The following is a 21,428-nucleotide window of genomic DNA, read 5'->3' as shown; positions in this document are numbered from 1 at the left end:
GCTGCTGCTGCTGGTGATGCTGGTGGTGGTACTGCTGGTGGTGGCGGCTTCGGGGATGGCTGGGCTGCACACCTTTAATCCTAGTACTCAGGTGGAGGCAGAGACACAGGCAAAGCCTATCAGATCTTTCTGAGTTTGAGGCCAGTCTGGTCTTCAGGGTGAGTTCCAGGATACCCAGGTGGGGGGTGGGGGATGGCAAGGGAAAGAGAGAGAGAGAGAGAGAGAGAGAGAGAGAGAGAAATACATACCTACTAGACTGACCATAGTTGTTGACGCTATTCAGCACTGGTATAGATATGCTCAACAGGAACTTTCACCCACTGTTGATATCAATAAAAATAACGATACTCTCACATTGGGAAATAATTTGACAATTTTTAGAAAATTAAGCATTCTTTTATCGTTTTACCTTGCAATCTGACATCTTGGTATTTACATAAGGAGTTTAAAACTTGAACCCGAACTAAAACCTGAACCAAGATAACGATATGACTTTGACTCAGCCTCAAAGTTGACAAAGCTTGGAAGACACCAAGACATCCTCTGGTTTGTAATGATTGACTCATAGCACATCTAGAGAATGGAATATTCTTTTGTGTTAAAAATAAGTGAGCTGTTAGCCATGAGAAACACAGAAGATGTTTCTGTGGTTACTAACAAGCAAAAGAGGTAAAGTGTGAGACATTGTGAGGTCCAAGCTCCACAGCATTTGGAAAGAGAGACAATAGGGATACAGCAAGCAAAAAGATTTACCAGGATTCAATGACTATACAAAGATCTATCAATCAATCAATCAATCAATCTATCTATCTATATTTAGTATATCCATAATTTCCAGGTTAAGAAGAAAATGGGATACTTTCTGGTGGCTGGTTAGCTATTCTATCAATAAATCTTTTTTTTTTTTTTTAAAGATTTATTTATTTATTATATGTAAGTACACTGTAGCTGTCTTCAGACACTCCAGAAGAGGGCGCCAGATCTCGTTGCGGATGGTTGTGAGCCACCATGTGGTTGCTGGGATTTGAACTCTGGACCTTCGGAAGAGCAGTCGGGTGCTCTTACCCACTGAGCCATCTCACCAGCCCCCTCAATAAATCTTAAACTAAGAATTGTTGGGAATTCTGGTGTTCATGATTACAGATATGCACAGGTTATTTTTTAATTTTTTGAGATTATAATGTAAGTATATATGATTTCCCCTTCCCTTTCCTAGATGCTTCCAAGAACCCCTCCTCTGCTCTTCCAAATTCATGATCTCTTTTTCTCCAATTGTTGTTACATATGCACAATTCTAAATATATACACGCAATCTGCTCAGGCACACACACACACACACACACACACACACACACACATATATGTATCTGTATGCTTTCAGGACTGACCATTTGCCTTGGATAACCAGTTGTTCTTCTCCATGGGGAAGACTATATCACCCTCTTCCAGCATTCCTTGCTGCCTGAGTTCTTTGTCTAGGGTTGAGGTCCCATGAGCATTCTCCCTCTCACTTTAGGATGTGCACTGATCTCTTTTCTTGTTCAGGTCATATTTAGGCAGCCATGTTAGTGAGACTTCATGGGTGTAGCTTCTCTGATGTTTCTAGGAGACATGGTCTCCTAGCAATGTTCCTGTTCTTTTGACTCCTTCAATCTTTCCACCCCCCTCTTTGGAAATGATCCCTGAGCCTTATGTGCAGGGGTTGTGTTGTAGATGTGTCTGTTAGGGCTCAGCTCCACAACTCTGCATTTGATCAGTTGTTGCAAAGAGAAAAACTTCTGAAGAACTTTTGTGGTCAAAGGATAAATATTTAGAATGTAGTCAGGGAGTATGCTGATTTAGTAAAATGGAGGTTGTAGGTTCTCCTTCAAGATCCATTACTTTCCTAGCACTTCCGGAAAGTTAGCTAGGTCTTCTGGACCAGGCATGGTGTCCCTCTTGTTGAGTAGGTCTTAAGTCCAATTGGAGAGCTCTTGGTTCCTACCAATGTTCATGTGTCCCTATTAAGTACACAGCTTTGCCCACGATAAAACAATTTTTTTTGTTTGTTTTTGTTTTTCAAGACAGGGTTTCTCTGTGTAGCCCTGGCTCTCCTGGAACTCACTTTGTAGACCAGGCTGGTCTCGAACTCAGAAATCTGCCTGCCTCTTCCTCCCAAGTGCTGGGATTAAAGGCGTGTGCCACCCAGCAATAAAACTATTTTGAATATAATTTTTAGTTATTTCCCAAATTTTTAGTTCTATAACTACTATTATCTTTTATTAGATTTTGACCTTCTTGACTTAACATGAGAGGGACAATTTAAGGGAATTTATATAACAAAAACAAAGAAAGAACTTCCGTGCTTTAACTGCTATAAACTATAAATTACTAACCACGTATCTTACAACGTTGAGTTTAAGGATCATTAACCTTAAAAACATAAATTAATCAAAAAAGAGAAATTGTTTGGAAATGATTTGTATATGAAATAAAATTCATAAAACTATTGTTGACCCTCTTAACTCCATGAAACCTACCTATGCATTTATTACCTCAGACTTTACTCGGAGCCTTTATCTTTCCACTTACTACAACATTGTTCTAGGAGCTGTTACTGTACCAAGTATAATACATATGACCAATATATACCACATGTCATACAGTCAGTTCATCTCCTAGGAGGTAGAGAAGCAAACAAAGGGGACAAGGAAATACTGGATGCTGTGATATAGGCATAAATTCAGAGATGTGAAAGGGACAGACAAGCACAGTCAGTTCTTTATAACCTGCATTTGCAGTGAGGTTCTGAGACACATTGAAGGGAGAAAGACATTTGTGGAGCAGACATTTTTAAACCTCATACTTCTTTCTATACCCAAATTACACTTTGTCACACATAACAAAAGTCCCCCCCCCAAAAAAAACAGGTCAAAGTATTTGTTTTTATAAGTAACAAAGTGTGCCTCCTTCTCACAAAGAGTGAAAAAGAAATATTAGACTTGAAGTATATGTTTAAAGTACACAGGCCATGCATAGTATGTAGAATTGATTTCTAGGTTCCCATAATCATAAAGGCATCGGTAAGCCTTTGGAGTACCACTTAAAAGTCTGGTCGTCTGAAAAAGTGTTCTAATTCACAGCTTGAGGTTTCTGAAGGAGTATTTCTTCCAATCATATCCTGAAATCACTTGAGGCTTTTTTGTGATTGCCCGGGAGAAGCTGCGGGGATGGAAAAAGTTGTTTCCAAGGAAAGGAGGGGGACGAGTCAACAATGAATGGTCCTTAGTCGACGCGTTGGGATGCTTTCAGCTTCTTCTCGGATTAATTTTATTTTGTCTACCAATCAAACGATGTTAGGAGACCAGAGACTAACAAACGGGGCAAGAATTGTCCTCCAGCTAACTCTTCTTTTCCTCTTTGCAAACCCATCCCTAATTAAAACCCAGCCTAAACTTGAAAACGTCCACATTTCAAAGCTCCAGCTTTCCCTAGGAGCTGTTCCTGACCACGGGGACCTATGTCGCAGAGTGCGGTGGGGCTCCGAGGCAGACAGAAAGGTAGTCCTGGGGTTCAAGGGAGGGAAGCGGAGCCTGGCGCAGGGAAAGTTTAAATCACCCCGCGGCGGCGCGCGCTCTGGGATTGAAAAGTGCGGAAGCGCCCAGCAGGTGCGCGCGCACCTGTCGCTCGCCCCGTACGAGCCTTGGAGACCGCACCGGGGCCCGGTTCCGCTAGGGCGCCGCACACGCGGAGCGCCGGGGCCAGCTCCCGGTTTCCCGAAGTCGGCGGCGCGCCCCGCGGGCGTCTGGGTGGCGCGTGTGCTCGGGCGGCCACGGCGCCCCCTGGCGGCGGCCCGCGGCCCCGGCGGAGCGTGGGTCAGTCAGGCGTTCTCCGCGGGCAGCCCGCGGCGGGGCCTTGCCTTATATAGCGCGGGGTCCTCGGCGGCCTGGGTGGCTTCTGCCCGTGCTGCTGTCGTAGACGCGGCCGGCTGTTGAGTGTGGCGGCTGTTGGTTCGCGGCAGCGGCGGCGGCGTCGGCGGCGGGGGGAAGAGGGCGAGGCGACGGGGGAAGGAGGCGGCAGGCGCGGCGGCGACGGCGGGGCCCGGGGCCCGCGGCGGCGGCGGCAGCAGCAGCGAGGGGGGCGAAGATGGCGGACGTGCTCAGCGTCCTGCGACAGTACAACATCCAGAAGAAGGAGATCGTGGTCAAGGGGGATGAAGTGATCTTCGGGGAGTTCTCCTGGCCCAAGAATGTGAAGACCAACTATGTAGTTTGGGGGTGAGTGCGGCGTGGCTGTGGCCTAGTGGTGGCGGGGCAGCATCGGGCGCCCCCGGGCGACCTCTTTCCCTAAAGCCCTCCTCCCTGTCCTCCTCGGAGTGCCTCAGGGATGAGAGGGGGGAAAATGGGTGCTCTGGGGAAAAAGTTATTCTCTGGAGAAGAAGTTGTACTTTTAGGGCGAGGAGGGAAGAAGTGGAGCGGATTCTAGCGCGGTCAAGTCTTCTCTGTGTTGGAGAAGCCGAAGGGAAAGGTACCATGGGAGTTTCCGACTTGCCAGTTGGCGTGGAGTGTGTACAGGTTGTCCGCGCCGTGTGGGGCTGGTGCACGGCTACCTGGACGGAGGTGTAGAAGGACAGCGATCGATCGCAGCATCTGCCGGCCACCCAGTCGCTTTTTGTTCTTAGGTTTTCTTTTTTTTTTTTTTTGTAATCTCCCAGAGGCTGCCATGTGTTGCAACTGTCTCCTTTGGCTCCTCGAGCGCCTCGGTAGTTTTCTTTTTTTCTTTTTTTTATAATAGGGGTAGGTTGATGTTATTATTCTTCAAGAGGGGTTGGGGGAGAAAAAAAAAGGAATAGACAACTATCACTTATAGTTAAGGGAAGATTGGGAGAGTTTGGAAGTCTGCAGAAACGAGTATTGGAGCTGAAAGCAGGACTTTGTTGGGGAGAAAGTTACCGGGGAAATGCAGTGAGCTTTACATACGGGTCTGAGAAATTGATCCTGAGTGCTCTTCACGAAGAGCCTTCACAGGAAAAAAAAAAAACCCATTTGTGATTATTGTTCCATGGATGCCGTGGATTTAAGTCGTTCAGGAAATCACAGAGGGTCAAGTTGAAGAATCCTTTGGGCCCTCTGTAATGATGTTACTACTATTGATGCTTCTCTTTGATTATTAGAATGAGTCAGAATTTTGGTACCCATTTTGTTTGAATAACTTTGAACGATCAATTTAACACGAGAAAATGTTAAGATTTCTTTGGACTTACTGATTTCCTTTTTGAAATGTTGATTAAGTGATATTTTGAGTTTCCCATGTTTTACTCTTTCAAATAAATAACACAGAATTATTTTATTGGGTTTTGTTTTTTTGTTTTTTTGTTTTTCCGAGACAGGGTTTCTCTGTGTAGCCCTGGCTGTCCTGGAACTCACTCTGTAGACCAGGCTGGCCTCAAACTCAGAAATTCACCTGCCTCTACCTCCCAAGTGCTGGGATTAAAAGCACCACGCCCGGCTTATTTTATTGGGTTTTAATGAATATTTTTTCTTTAACAAACCTAAGGGATAAAGGAAATTTAACTTGGAAAAAAAAAGGCTAAAACTCTGGTTCCTTCCTTAAACTATTTTGGCTAGAAAAGGTGAAACAGATTAAGTTGATCTGAACTGTTTTGTAGCTGATAGGAAGAGAACAGTTGTTTCCTTGAAGGTGAGGTGTATTCTCCAAAGCCTGGAAATGAATGAATGAACAGATGAGTAAAGTTGAAAGAACAGCCAAGAAGTTGAGTGAAGTAGTGGGATAGCCTTGGGGGGAGGGGGGGGCGGGGGACGGGACAGACTAGACTTAATACTTGAGGCCTGGAAAGGACATGGCTTGACAAGCGTGTACAAAGGAGTGAAAAAGTAAAACTTAGAAGAAATTTAAAACTTTCAACATTAAATTTTCAGCAGAAGTTATTAACTCTACATGTATGCACGTCTAAATGTATATCGATCGATAAAAGATTGGTCTGTACCCTTAATGTATTTAGTGCTTTCTATTTTTATGATAATTTGTATAGTAACTACTACTGAGTGATTGGACTAATATCAGTTTTGAGCAGTGGTTCTTAACCTGTGAGTTGAGACCCTTCTGGAGGGCGTGGAAAGACCCTTTCCAGGGATTGATCACCTGAGACCATCAGAAAACATAGTTACTTTTTTTTTTTTTAGTTTTTGAGACAGGGTTTCTCTGTGTAGCCCTGGCTGTCCTGGAACTCACTCTGCAGACCAGGCTGGCCTCGAACTCAGAAATCTGCCTGCCCGCATCCCGAGTGCTGGGCTTAAAGGCGTGCGCCACCATGCCCATAGTTACTTTTATAACAGCAGCAAAGTTACAGTTATAAAGTAGCAATGAAAATTATTTTTTAGTTGGAGGTCACAACAGGAGGAATTGTATTAAAGGTTTGTAGCATCGGGAGGGCTGAGGACCACTTGTTTAGAGGAAAAGTGATAATGGAGGCTAGTAAAGGAGATGTAGGACAAATTTCCGTGCGCTGTATTTAAATGGATTCATACAGTTGAACCGTCATGAGAAGTGGGAGGAGAAAGGAACGGCTTGCAGAGCAGCATGTGTGTTATCATAGAGAGCTTGTATCCTCAAGACTCCATTGCTTGATCACAGAGTTACAGCTTGGTTTTGTCTTAGTGGCCTAGTTTGAGAGATGTTATAAGGATCATCTCTTTGAAGTACATCCTTTTAACTTACAGACTGTTGTTGAGGATGTTGTACAGCAGTGTCTTGTTTAGAAAGAGTTATACAATGTGCATCTTGTAAGTGCATCCCTAGTAAAACCTTCATCGGAGTAGTTTGTCTTCTATGGATAATCCTTTCCATTGTGCAGCTGGTTGGATTTCATTTTTTTTCTCTGTTGACAGAGTTCAGAACTCATTTTAAAATATGTATATAGTGGGGGTTGAGGATATAGCTCAGTTGGTAGAGTGCTTGCCTAGTATATCTGAGTCTCTGCAGTTGATCTCCAGCACCACATACAGTGAGATATGGTGGAGAGTACATGTTGCCCTCTGCTGGGTAGCTGCTTGGAAGTCAGTTGGAATACATGAGACCATGCCTGTCTTAAAAAAAAAAAGAAAAGAAAAGAAAAATTATATATATATATATGCACATATATATGCACATATATATATATATATATATAATTTTAAATGTATGAATTTATGCACTCTCCCTGTTTTGTTTTTTACATTTTTTATTTGTCTTCTCCAATGGCAACTCACTTACTATGAAAGTTTATATTGCATGTATATTTTTGCTATGTTAAGTAATAACTATGTCAGATAATCAACTAGATATAGATAAATGAATGCATGTAACTAAGGCCGAATATTTAACTTAAGAATCTTAATAAAAGTCATGCCTTAATCATTTTAGGACCGGAAAGGAAGGCCAACCCAGAGAGTACTACACATTGGATTCTATTTTATTTCTCCTTAATAATGTGCACCTTTCGCATCCTGTTTATGTCCGGCGTGCAGCTGTAAGTAGAAATCATTTTAAAACTCCATTGATCAAACAGTTATAGATAACTTCACCCATGGGTTTCAGATGTCTGAAGTTGTCATGGAGAGTGAAAATTAAGCTGTTATGTGATTTATTCTGATCTTTTAGTCGGCAATTCATTATTCATGTAAAATTATAGGTAATGTTTATAACAACTTTTAAAAGCATTTATATAGATATTTCAAAATATATAAGTGGAAGAACTCTGATAATTCAGAACTATAGTTTAACACATTAGTATAAACATATTACAGGGGAAGAAGGCATAAAAATGATATAAATTTAGTACTAAAGTATGAAAATCTCAATAAATAAACCCAATGTAGACAAATAACTTCTTTAGAATTTTAAACAAAACAGTTCTTTTTTTACTTTATTGACAAATGTATTGCTTTTCAGTTTTATCTGCTTTCTCAGTGTTTGAAAATTCATTGTTGAGAAGAAGTTATTAGGAACATTTCTGAGTTCGAGGCCAGCCTGGTCTACAAAGTGAGTTCCAGGACAGCCAGAGCTATACAGAGAAACCCTGTCTTGAAAAACCAAAAAAAAAANATTTCTGAGTTCGAGGCCAGCCTGGTCTACAAAGTGAGTTCCAGGACAGCCAGAGCTATACAAAGAAACCCCGTCTTGAAAAACAAAAAAAAAAAAAAAAAAAAAAAAATATCTCATTTCACAGAGATTGCTAGGATGAGGTTCTTGCACTGGCAAGGGACTTTAAAAACTGATAAGTAGGATTTTGAGTTATTTGAGCTTGATACTGCAAATTGCCATAGATGTGCAAATAAGATGGTTCCCCAGATACTTTCTTTGGGTGTTGGGAGGGCACAGGTCTCTTGTAGCCTAGGCTGGCCTCTAACACCTGTGTAGTTGAGGCTGGCCTTGAACTTGTGGTTCTCTTGTCTACCCTCAAGTGCTGGGATCAGATGTGTCTGCAGTCCTGTCCTGTTAATAAGGTTTTGGGCTCTGAACCCAGGGCTTCCTGCTTGCTAGGCAGGAAGTACTCTTACTGCAGCCCTTTAGCTTTTATTAAAAGTGGTTCTTATCAAATTCCTTGATAGGATCAGATATAGAATTATTTTGGAGATAATTGATGGAATCAGATACCTACTCTAAAAGTTGTTTTAACTTTACTGCATTGTATTAATTTGAAAGTAGGACTTTGGGGCTGGAGAGATGGCTCAGCAGGTAAGAGCACAGACTGTTCTTCCAAAGGTCCTGAGTTCAAATCCCAGCAACCATATGGTGGCTCACAACCATCCATAACGAGATCTGATGCCCTCTTCTGGAGACAGCTACAGTGTACTTACATATAATAAAGAAATAAATCTTAAAAAAAAAAAAGAAAAGGAATGTAGGACTTTCATGTCTGAATATTCTTAAACTCCTCATAAAATCATCATTGTGGCTTCCATCACTAGAGCTACTTTATGGCTGCCTAACACTGTGGACTGCATTATACTGTGTGAAATTTACTCTTACAACCTTCCCTTCAAAGTAGAGATAGTTGATGCTTTTGAATAATAACTTGTTATTTGGACCAGTTGAGAGAGTAACTCATCACTTATTTTGCTTCAGTAGGACTCTTTTTCTGAATATCAAACATATATGTTCAGTGTTAAATGCACTTTTAAAAATCTGAAAGTTGGTAAGTAGTAAGGAAAATTAATAATTGATCATTATATTATTTATTAGATATTTAAAAGCCTAATTAAGCAATAACTAGAACTGTTTATTAAATAATTTAAGTACTTAGAGATTTAAATATTTTACACAGACACACACACACACACACACACACATTCATATATAATTTTGTTTTTCGAGACATAGTTTCTCTGTGAAACCTCGGCTGTCCTGGAATTCAATCTGTAGACCAAGCTGCCTCGAACTCAGATCCATCTACCTCTGCCTCCTCCTGAGTGCTGGGATTAAAGATTCGTGCCACCACCACCCAGCAAGACTATTCTTATGAGTGGTTATACTTCATAACTAGTAGTTACCATTGTTATTGTGGACTCTAGGACTTATAGTCATGTAAGATATAACCCTTGTTTTACTTAAAAACATTTTAAATGATCTGAGGCAGAGATCTAAAATTGTGTAGCTTTACAGATTAGAGGTTGCCTTTTAAGTTGCCACGTTCCTTGCTCTGTGTTGTGTGGTGACTTCCTGGAGATGTGCTGTGATCCCTGGGGCCTTTTAGTATCAGTAGACCTGCTGCTTCTCAGGTGGCTCGTGCTGTGGGCATAAACCATACTTCAGATGGGTCTGAAATACACAATCAGGCTTTCAGACAGTAATTGAAAGAGCATCAATTTGAGCTGGGGTGCTGGTAGTGCTTACCTTTAATCTCAGTACTTGGGAGGCAGATGCGGGTGGATCTCTGCGAGATCAAAGCCTGTCCTGTCTCCAGAATGAGTTTCAGGATACCTAGGTCTACATAGAGAAACCTTGTCTTGAAAAACAACAAAACAAAACCAAAAAGAATATTAATTCAGGTATGTGTACTATTCCAGGTATGCTGGTTAAAAAATAACAGGGAAAGAAATACTTGTAGATTTTCAACTTATATACACATATGCAAATTTATATAAGGAATATATATGTTACATGTATATATGATATATATATATATAAACTGAAGAAAAAATAAGTGATTTATTTGTTCAGCTAAGTCAGAAAGAAGTATGTGCAAATAATGGCTGTAGTGACTCGGTGGTCATTGTGATGTAATTGGCTAGTGATACTAAGGGTTCTCATCACGTCATTGTTGTTTATAATAGTAGACAAAGGTTTTTATCTATGTAATCTCTTGGCAACCAGTTTTTCTTGCACTGCGTTGTTTTTACATAAGAAAAGTGATAAGGAAAATTGTGGTAATGGCAAAAATCATTGGCCCAAAGATGACTCGATGCCTGCAGTATACATTTTGTTTATTTTAATCATCTTTAAAACGATTTGCTATTTTTTTTACTTAGATGTCTTTGTGTGTCTCTAAGTACATATGACTGACTGCAGGTACCAGAGAAGGCCAGAGGCGTTTAACCCGTTCCATGAACTAGAGTTATAGGTGGTTGTGAGCCACCTGTAACTGGGAATGCTGGAAATCAAACTTTGATCTTCTGTAAGAGCAGCAAGTGCTCTAATTGATGAGCCATCTCCACAGCCCCAATTATAATCATATTTTTATAAGTGATGATTGTAGGTGTATTAAAGAAAAACTACTCATTTTTCTAAATTCATGTTCTCACACAAGATTTTTTCAAATCTTTTTTCCCTCTCTGTTATTTGAATTTATATATACTCAAGGGAAAAAGAGATGTAGAAGGTTAAATACTATAGTTAATATTTTTAATAGCTTATTTTTCTCATTCTTATTTATTTATTTTTTTTCGAGACAGGGTTTCTCTGTAGCCCTGGCTGTCCTGGAACTCACTTTGTAGACCAGGCTGACCTCAAACTCAGAAATCTGCCTGCCTCTGCCTCCTGGGTGCTGGGATTAAAGGCGTGTGCCACCACACCTGGCTTTTCTTATTCTTATCAAAATAAATATTTAGTGTTTATATAGCTCATTGGGAAGAATTTCAGTTGAATAGTTAATGAAGAGGTTTGGTCTGTGTGTGGGGAAAAGCACTACACATACTGTATAAAGTGAGACAATATTGGGACTGAAAAGGTATGGCCTTATAAATGCTAAGCCTTATAAGTGTGGCCTTATAACATCCTATAGTGCAATTAAAAAAGAACAGTAAAGCCAAGGGCTGAGAGCCTGGGATTTGTACTTTGCAAAAAGATAAAGTTATTACTTACTTTCAAATAACTATCTTGAATATACCTTTATGAAATTTCAAAAGTAAATTACTGAAAATAACATTTGAGAAATCTTCAAAATTTCTAGCTTTTTAGCACTTTTAAAAATAAATGTGACTTTACATGTTACCAAGGTATGTTAGATTATAAATTCAGAGATTACATGGTATTTATCAAGTTTCATAGTTGCTTCTATTCAATATCTAATTTAAAATTTTGGCTTCAGACTGAAAATATTCCTGTGGTTAGAAGACCTGACCGAAAAGATCTACTTGGATATCTCAATGGGGAAGCATGTGAGTACTAAATTTGCTCTCACGCTTGAAATATTATTATTATTATTATTATTATTATTATTTCCTATCAAAGTAGATGTAGTGGGGAATTTTGTATTCCACTCAATACCCTACCAGAAGCTGTGTCTGTGTGCTTCTCCCTGAAGTTGCACAAACTGTATCTTTTTAGGTTGTCACTCCCCCGTGGTGTGAGTGTTCTTTTTATACTGTCAGAGACCTTCCCTCTGTACATTATTATTCCCGTCTTGCTTTACTGTTTTCTCCTTCTCAATCATTACTTTTCAGAAGAGATGTAGAAGAGATCTATGCTTTATAGACTGTTGATTCCACACTCTTTATTACTATAAATTATTACTCATTTATATGAGTACACTGTTGAAAAGGAAGAGGTTGACAGACTGACTCTGCTCCTTTGTTACCTTTCTTGAAGTGCCTTCTGCCTAGCTCTCACCCTCCCTGTCTCACTGAAGCCAGACAGACTTTAGGATTGCCACTTTTATGTTTGTTTGTGTGTTTCTTTTTACCCCCTTTACCTATGAACATTTGATAGTGTTGGACACTCGCTTCTTTGAAGTCTTTCACTTGACATTTGGGACACTAGACCTTGGGTTTTCTTTCCATTCGTTCATCTTTCAATATATTTTTTGACATGTCTATGCCTTGTTACCTTAGGGTTTCTATTGCTGTGATGAGACACCAACCATGACCAAAATCAATCTGGGAATGAATTTCACCCTACAGCTCATAGTCCATCATCTAAGGAAGTCAGAGCTGGAACTTGAGGCGGGAATTGATGCAGAGGCTTTGGAGGAGTGCTGCTTATTGGCTTGTTCCTCACTACTTGCTTTTCTTTCTTTCTTTCTTTCTTTCTTTCTTTCTTTCTTTCTTTCTTTCTTTCTTTCTTTCTTTCTTTCTTTCTTTCTTTCGTTTTTCGAGACAGGGTTTCTCTGTGTAGCCCTGGCTGCCCTGGAACTCACTTTATAGACCAGGCTGGCTTCGAACTCCGAAATCCACCTGCCTCTGCCTCCCGAGTGCTTGGGTTAAAGGCGTGCGCGCCTGGCTTTGGCCTTCTTTCTTATGGCCTCCTGGACCACCGTGGTGCCCAGGGTTGTTACCACCTACAGTGACCTGGGCCCTCCCACATCAGTCACCAGTATAGAAAATGCACTATACACTTTGCCTACAGATAATTATATTGAAACTTTTCTCAACTGAGGCTTTCTCTTCCCTAATAACTTGTGCCAAGTTGACATAAAATTAGCCAGGACATTTCTTATGGCTTGAGTTTTCTTTTTCTCTTGAAACTCTAAAATCTCTAGGTGACATCTTCCAAGTTTTACGGTGTAAATATCCTGCTCTATTCATATTGCTGAAGGCCTCTGAACAGTTTGGATTTAATAAGGATTGAATGTGATGAGGATTTTGGTTTTGGTTTTTAGATTTGTGCCAGTCTTGAAAAAATTAGCCATCACAAAGAAATTATGAAAAAAGGTGTGTTATGTTGTATAATAGTTTAAACAGAAGAACAAGGACAAAAAGGTTTTTCATAAATGTGTACATGATTTTATTTATTTATTTATTTATTTTGGTTTTTTTTTGAGACAGGGTTTCTCTGTGTAGCTGTCCTGGAACTCACTCTGTAGACCAGGCTGGCTTTGAACCCAGAAGTTCACCTGTCTCTGCCTCCCAAGTGCTGGGATTAAAGGCGTGTGCCACCACGCCCCAGCTTATTTATTTATTTTTTAAGATTTATTTTATTTATATGAGTACACTGATGCAGGTGTGTCTGACACACCAAAAGGGGCTGTTGGATCCTATTATAGATGGTTGGTAGAAATTGAATTCAGGACTACTGGAAGAGCAGTCAGTGCTCTTAACTTCTGAGCCATCTCTCCAGCCCTGATTTTTATTCATTTATAATACAGAAGTTTATTAGACACAGTTAAAACTTATTAGAACTTAGGCACAGAGATATATTTCTACTATATGATACCATTCACTGTTGTGAGAAGTATAAAAAAGCATAAGATGTAGTATTAAGTCATAACTATAAAATCAAGGGTAGTTGTTAGTTTTCTAGTCATTTATTACAGTTGTAAGCTGAGTCAGCATAGCTCTCTGTCATGTGATGTAATCTTGTAACGCCATTACCTTTTTAGGCTATTACATAGTATTGAACGAAGTGATTTCTGGCAGTCCTTAGATACTTTTTCACTGTATATCATGTGTAAAATATTCTAAAATATGGGTTATTGACTATGTTATTGTTAAGTACATTCTGGTAAACAGCAGTGTATTTTTTTCTTGAACAGTTTTTTTGAGAAGTCAAATTTATGCATGAGTTTTCAATGTAATGAGAACATCAGTGCCCCAACCCTCATATTCAAGTGTTAGCTGCATTTTTTTCTCCTACTGACTTTTCTTCATATTTATAAATTTACTCTTGTCATCTTCCTTTAACTGTTGTACAGGCATCTGAAATTTAACATGTCTAAAATAGAGAGCCTAATTTACTTCTTTCCATCTCCACCCACATAAACAAAACTGAGCCTGTTCTCATCTTAGGAGTGGTGGTACCTTACATAACTGTGCAGTGATTTAGACCTTAAACTCTGGTGGGAAATCATTTCTGACCTATCTGTAACATTTGTAAGTTCTTTCTCTGCCTTGAAAACCACAACAGTGTTTGCTCTACTGCAACCCATGTCTTTCTTCCTTTGCTCTGAAACCTTCTCACAGGTCCCTACTTTCTATTTGCTGTAGCGTATTCTGTATCTAACAAGATTTATTTTTGAAAAGTATTTAAATTTAATTTTGCCATTTACCTATTCAAGGCCCTTTGTGGTTTCAATCACACTTTTTGTGAGGATAAAGCTTATATGTCTTGCCGTGTGGACTCCATGATTTTGTATCTGCCTAAATCTCTATGACTTTATCTTCCATCAGTCTTCTTTTATCCCGGCAGCTGGTTATTGATCTTGCGTTGGTCTACTGAATCTCAGAGGTTCTGCCTTTGCAATTCTGTCTTCAATTGTCTGTATTGTTATTAGGCTCTCATCTTCCATCAGTGCTCAAATATTCTTCTGTCCCTGACCATTATAAAATACAAAATGACATCCAACCTCATACCTTTCTTTATGTAATAAAATCCTGTTTATTTAAAAAAATCATATTTTTACCTGAAATTACATTTATTGCTTACTTGGATATGTCTGTAGTGTCTTTTTGGCAACGAACATTATAGAAACAGTTGTTTCAGTTGTCTTACTTATTACTACTCAGTGACGTTTAGAACAGTAGTGTGTAGTAGATACTTAACGGAATGAATGATTATTTTCTTATAAATATACATAAGTTGATATTACAGAAATAAAGCTCATCTTCCCTTGGGTGGAATTTATTACCAGTAAGCCAGTGATAGCAGTCATGTTACACTTCTGCTCCTTGTTTTTTTTTTTTTTTTTTTTGGTTTTTTTTTTTCGAGACAAGGTTTCTCTGTGTAGCCCTGGCTGTCCTGGCACTCACTTTGTAGACCAGGCTGGCCTCGAACTCAGAAATCCGCCTGCCTCTGCCTCCCGAGTGCTGGGATTAAAGGCGTGCGCCACCACGCCCAGCTCTGCTCCTTGTTTTTAAGCTATAATGTTGGTGTGCAGAGAATCTTGTGGATAATAGGAAGACCTCCAAGACTGTTTGCTTTTGCTATTTTCGTTTAGCAAATGCCTAACTCTTTACACTCCCCACCCCCAAATTGTATGTCTCTGTGTATGTGGTTGCATGTACCACAGCTTGAATGTTGAGGTCAGAGAAGAACTTGGTGGAGTCAGTTCTTGTCTACCTTTATGTAGCTTCCAGGAATCAAGCTCAGATTGCTACGTTCGAGTGGCAGGTGCTTTACTACTGGCCTTCCATGCGTATTCCTAAAATTACATTTGGACACTGTACAGAATGCAAAATCTTGTTACTTTTATGGGAGGTAAACAAATGCAATTGTGATGGAAAGATTGAAAAAAGGCTTCTAATTTATTTTTGTCTGTTTTGATTCAAGGGAAATTTAATTATTTGGAACATGAGATTTATAGTATATCTGTGTAAAAAAAAGTGTGTGTGTGTGCATACACACATACACACATATATGTGTATATATATATATTTTTTTTTTTTTTTTTCCCTTTTTAGGCTCACTCTTAATTTTCTTTTCATTAAAAAGTGTGTTGAAGGGAGCCTGGGATTCTTCAGTTTTACTGAGTGTCTCAGATGCATCTGGTAAATACCTGGAGCTCACTCTGTAGACCAGGCTGGCCTCGAACTCAGAAATTCGCCTGCCTCTGCCTCCCAAGTGCTGGGATTAAAGGCGTGTGCTACCACGCCCGGCTTTTTTTTTTGTTTTTTTTTTTTGTTTTTTTTTTTTTTAGGCTCACTTTGGAAACGACTCAGGGAGTTATTTATCCACATCATTCCTTATGTTTTCCCTAGGACAAACTTAGTTCTCAGATGTATTGTTTTGTTAATTTGTAAAACATGTTACTCGGTCAGTGAAAAAGTTGAACAGCTGTTAATATCATGTAGGCATGTTATAGTTACTAACACAAAGTTAGTAACTGTTAATATGAGTTAAAAGTGTGATCTCAAAAAGTCTAGATAAGCCGGGCGGTGGTGGCGCTCGCCTTTAATCCCAGCACTTGGGAGGCAGAGGCAGGTGGATTTCTCAGTCCGAGGCTAGCGTGGTCTACAGAGTGAGTTCCAGGACAGCCAGGGCTACACAGAGAAACCCTGTCTCGAAAAAAGCCCCCCCCCCCAAACAGTAGAACTACAGAATAATTTTAAATTTTATTTGGTGAAATTTAGTCTTGTACCAATGTGAGGAAAATAATGAGCAAAGACTATTATCATTGTGGAGTGGAGAACTTAAAGACTTATAACTGAGGAAGTGAGTCAGTAGATATGTTAATAAAACAACTTCCATGTGTTGGATGAGAAATACAGATGTGAGGGTGGCTAGCCTTATCGTATGATGGCAGTGTATATGACTAGAAATACACATACCAATTTAATATTGAAATGAAGACATATGTCTTATCAATGGGAAAAGGTGTGATTTTTTTTTCAGTTATGTTTTGATAAAAATAAAGCAAGTTCTGTATCATAACAAAAAGTCCTGATAAAGTGGAAAATGTTTTAACTCCTGTGTTAGAGAAAAAGGGTCAATAGTACTAGTTAATATATGAAGTGGGACCTTGGATATAGATAGATGAACAAAAGACCAACAACTTGAATAGTTATAGAATTAACAGAAAAGGTAATAAATCACTTGTATGCATAATATTGTATAAAATTACAAATTTAAAGGATACAAAAATCAGGTCTTCTGTGTTGCTGTTTGTCATTGAGCTCTGGTGAGGCTGTTAGGAAGCATTCGGCATTGTTGGCTGTGTCACTTTACCCTTCCTGAGCATGTGGACAGCGCATTACAAACAAGACACCCTACATTTGGAAGTGGCCTAGAGCTATCCTTGAAAATATAAAAAGTGACAAAAGACTTAGAACTGCCTACTCATAGGCAAGCAGTCAAATGAATTATAGTTATTCCATACAGTAGGAATAGCTACTAGAGTGAAAGGGTTGTCTGAGCTAATACTCTTTTGTAATGGGAAACAAGTTTCAGAATATTCTGCATATTATGCTGCTTTGGTGGAAATAGTACAAATAAAGTATAACTGTATTTCTCATAGCTGTAGAAGGATATACAAGACAATAGGTATTTATATAGGGGAGTATTTAACTTGGTGGAAGGGACCAGGTATTTACTTTCTCTCTCTCTCTCTCTCTCTCTCTCTGTTTTTAATAGTTTTATTTTGAGGCATTCAAAAATAAAATAATTTGAAGGTTAGTTGGAAGTTCCTACCAATTGTGAATAAGTACAGTTTGTATGTTCTACAGTGTGTGCGTATTTAAGTATTTGGGGGAAGCATTCTTTTTAAATGTGTTTGCTATACCAGAGTATAATCTGAAGTGACCAGTTAACTTCAGTAATTAGCATCTCAGTAGTTTGTAAGCTAAATTTTTAAAAATAGTTGTTCTTTCACAGACTTTCTAATTCTAATTGAGTCATCTTGTTAATAAAGTACTGTTATAGAGCTGCTTTTGAAACCATTTTACCTGGGGAAATCCTATGGATATAAGAAATAAAACAAAGCTTGAGTGTTTCCCTTAGAATAATACCATATATATATTTTCAAATACTGGTTTGCTTATGATTTTTCTTTTCCATTTTCAGCAACATCAGCAAGCATAGACAGGAGTGCCCCCTTGGAAATAGGTCTTCAGCGGTCTACTCAAGGTACACCTGATACATCGTTATCTTGAACACTAAATAAAAACCCCTTTTATAAAGTACACACTTACTTATATTTATTTTTGTTGTAGTCAAAAGAGCTGCAGATGAAGTTTTAGCAGAAGCAAAGAAACCACGAATTGAGGTAATAGAACTCTATTTTTAAAATAATTTATTTTGTTATTAAAAGTAGAATTGTGTAGAAATAAGAATTCTTTATGGCTGGGCAGTGGTGGCACATGCCTTTAATCCCAGCACTGGGGTAGGCAGAGGCAGGTAGATGTTTTGAGTTCAGGGCCAGCCTGGTCTACAGAGCGAGTTCCAGGAAAACCAGGACTACACACAGAAAAGTAAAAGTTGAAAAACAAACAAACAAACAAAAACCCCCAAAACCCAAAAGACAAAAACATACAAACAAAAAAGCTTTATCGTAATTCTAACAGCTTTACTTTTTCTGAAAAGAAGTATAGATTAATAGGTAGCTTGCTTGTGTTCCTGTGTTAGTTCTCAGATCTAAGCTCTGTGATGAGTATGCCATTTCATTTGCTTTGCTATTCTTTGCCTTGTTGATGAATACCGTGCCTTACATCCAGGGTGAGAAACTATTACCTGATCATGTTAAAGGTCATGTGCTAAGTTTTCTAGTTTTTTAGGGTCCTGTAGTCTTGATTGCTTCACTCCCATCTTGTTATTGTATTACTGTTATGGGGAAACCTTCATAAATCACACATCAAAGGTTAGATACTCTGACAGAAGTACCTGATGCTGAAGGCCAGGACTGGTCTCGGGCTCTGTTTTGATGACTTGGAGAATAAGGTAGTGTGAATCCGTGCTTTGCCTTTCCAGCCTGTGAATCTGATTAAAAGTGTTGCTGACACAGGCTCGTGCTTTAGTGAGCACAGCTGGGGAGGATAGTGTGCTGGGAACTCCTTGTCACTGTGATAAAATACCCGAGGAGGACAGCGTAAAGAAAGGCCTGCTGTGGCTCATGGTTTTAGCCCGCAGTTGCCTGGCCACACTGTTTTCGGGCCTGTGCAAGAAAGAATATGGCATAAAGGTATAGTGGATGGAAATTGCCCACCTTACTGCGGAGAGAAACAGAAGGAATATTTGGAACAAGATAACCATTTCAGAGCATAGCCTGAACTCCTTTCAGACGGGCTCCATTCCTAACGGTCTGTGGAGTTCATCAGCCCATTAGAGCTGTAAGGTAGAGGAACCCTTAGCATCCAACTGCCTCCCAAAAGCCCACTAGATAGCAACCATCTTTTTAATATCTGAGCATTTTGAAGTTATTTTTAGGTTCTAACTAAAACATTTACTTGAAATACAGAACAGGTAAGAAATGTAATTACCTTTAGAGTAGCTGTTGTATAGTGGTGGTAACTAATAAGTAATATATTGTATTTTGAAGAACATTAAGGAAGAAGTGTTTTCAGCACAAAAAAGTAGCAATATGTAAAGTAATAACAATGTTAATTAACTAGATTGAGCTATAACATATACTATGTGTATTAGAAGATAGTATTATTCATAATGTGTACTTTTGAACAATTAAAAAATTGTTACCATTAACTGACTAGTTATTATTATGAGTAAGATATCCTTTGGAGTTTTAGTTACATATAGAAATACATATAAATAACATATTAAAAAGCTCCATATTATTTATATGCAAAGGAAACTTCTAGGTGTAGAGAATAATTTGCTAGGAATTTAAAATCTTGCAGTTTTATGAATCTGCATCAGTTTATAGTAAGAAATATCAAGTATTAACAATACTAGAAGCCATATATATTATTTTAGAATATACATATCTACTTTGAAGGTTAGACTAATGTAACTACGTCTTTTTTTGCCATGTAAGCAACAAAGCTTCTACAAGTAAGGATGGGGAGGTAACTAGGGGTAATGTTGGTTGGCAGGTATATGCAGTGGAGTTAGTAATAACGTGATCGTAAAACAATGTAATTTTAGTTAATTTTTTAAGTCATGATAGCTAACTCATTGTTTTAGGTCTATAGAAAATACTATTTTAAATGAATTACGTGTATTAAGTAGTGTACTCTTTACTACCACCCTTTGACTTTGTGAGATTTTAAATAAGATGTAATTTATTCTCCTGTAGTAATTGTCATCTCGGAGGCTTACTGCTAACCTAGGCCTAGTCCTGGAAGCTTCTAGATGCCATACAATCTAGTCTAGGCCTAGAGCCTTTTCTGCCTCTAAGACATACTGCTGAGTAAGATCACCATTTCTACTTCTTTCTGAAGTCTGCTGGCTGGTTTACCTCAGCTGTTCTGGTGCAAACTCCTCTCCAAGCTGACTGACTGATTCAGTCTGGCTTCTCTTAAGTTTCTGACTGAATTGCTCTGCCTGGCTTCATACTAACTTTGGCAGTATGTTCTAAATTTCTGTCTCCTCATTCTCTGGCTCATTCTGTCTTTACTTGTGTCTAGCTTGTTCTCTCTTCAACCTGTCTCTGTAAAACTCTCCTGGTAAAACTGCCTCTGAATTCCATGAACTGACTGAACCGAACTGACTAGAACTCAGACAGATATCTGCATGCCTCTGTCTCCTGAGTGCTGGAATTAAAGGTGTGTACCATCACGCCTAGACCTAAGCGTTTCTTTACCTGAAACTTGCTTTATACCAGGCTATCCTTGAATTTAGAGATCCACTTGCCTCTGTCTCCTGGGATTAAAGTTGTGTCTGTATTCCAGCCCGTTCACACAGACCTAGAAGGTCTTTGGATGTGATCTTTCACCAGAGCAGCCATGTTCTGAATTAAGATTTCTCTATAGTGAGTAAGTAGACGCCACAGAAAAGTGACTTGCTGAGAATGAAGTGACAGCCAGAATTAGAACCAAGACACTTCGGCTGCTGAGCCATTCTGCCCTACTGAGTATGAATTTTGTGGCAGCAAAACAAAGTTTCCCCATTTCCTCATATGAAAGAAGACTCTGGCCACGGTTAAAACATAATTTACTTGGAAATATGAAAATATCACAATGTGATCATTTAAAAAAATTCAGCACCCAAGAAAAGTTAAATACCAAAGCTACCAGTAACTTGAACTGCAGGAAGAAGGAAAAAGGAAACATGAGGTCAGTATTTATGACTAGGTTGTATTTTTAAAATTACTAGTTTCTTGAGGACCTTGACCATTGAGGATTATAACTTCCTTCCAAATGGTAAAAATGAAAATGTGTTTGCTAAAATATCTTTGCATTTATTTCAGCTAATTTGTTTGTTTTAACATTTTTATATAGTAGAAAACTAATAGGGCAATAGTATTTTTTCTCTTTTGAAGTCTTAAGTATTTAGTTTCATATACTATTATTCATTAACCCTGACTTTACTCCTTATTTATTTGTTGAATATAGACATTGACCTCAATAGGTGCCACTGAATTGGATTTTTTCTTAATTAGCCGTATGCTATTCAAACTAAATTTCACA

The 21,428-nt window shown here is 38.9% G+C and overlaps 1 protein-coding gene across 1 annotated transcript in view; it reads left to right on the top strand.

The window, feature by feature from the left end:
- The first annotated feature begins 3,850 nt into the window (after positions 1 to 3,850).
- The window catches only part of Cdc73 (cell division cycle 73), a 102,047-nt gene continuing 84,469 nt past the window's right edge, over positions 3,851 to 21,428 (top strand). The window contains exons 1-5 of the mRNA XM_021165244.2: positions 3,851 to 4,256; positions 7,402 to 7,507; positions 11,567 to 11,636; positions 17,911 to 17,973; positions 18,060 to 18,112. Coding sequence (XP_021020903.1) covers positions 4,126 to 4,256; positions 7,402 to 7,507; positions 11,567 to 11,636; positions 17,911 to 17,973; positions 18,060 to 18,112 — 423 coding nt within the window. The 5' untranslated portion in view covers positions 3,851 to 4,125. The remainder of the gene's footprint in view (positions 4,257 to 7,401; positions 7,508 to 11,566; positions 11,637 to 17,910; positions 17,974 to 18,059; positions 18,113 to 21,428) is intronic.

This window comes from Mus caroli, chromosome 1 (assembly GCF_900094665.2).
Source record: "Mus caroli chromosome 1, CAROLI_EIJ_v1.1, whole genome shotgun sequence".
Lineage (NCBI taxonomy): Eukaryota > Metazoa > Chordata > Mammalia > Rodentia > Muridae > Mus > Mus caroli.
The sequence above is the reverse complement of the archived record's forward strand: the minus strand, read 5'-3'. Positions and strand labels throughout refer to the sequence as shown.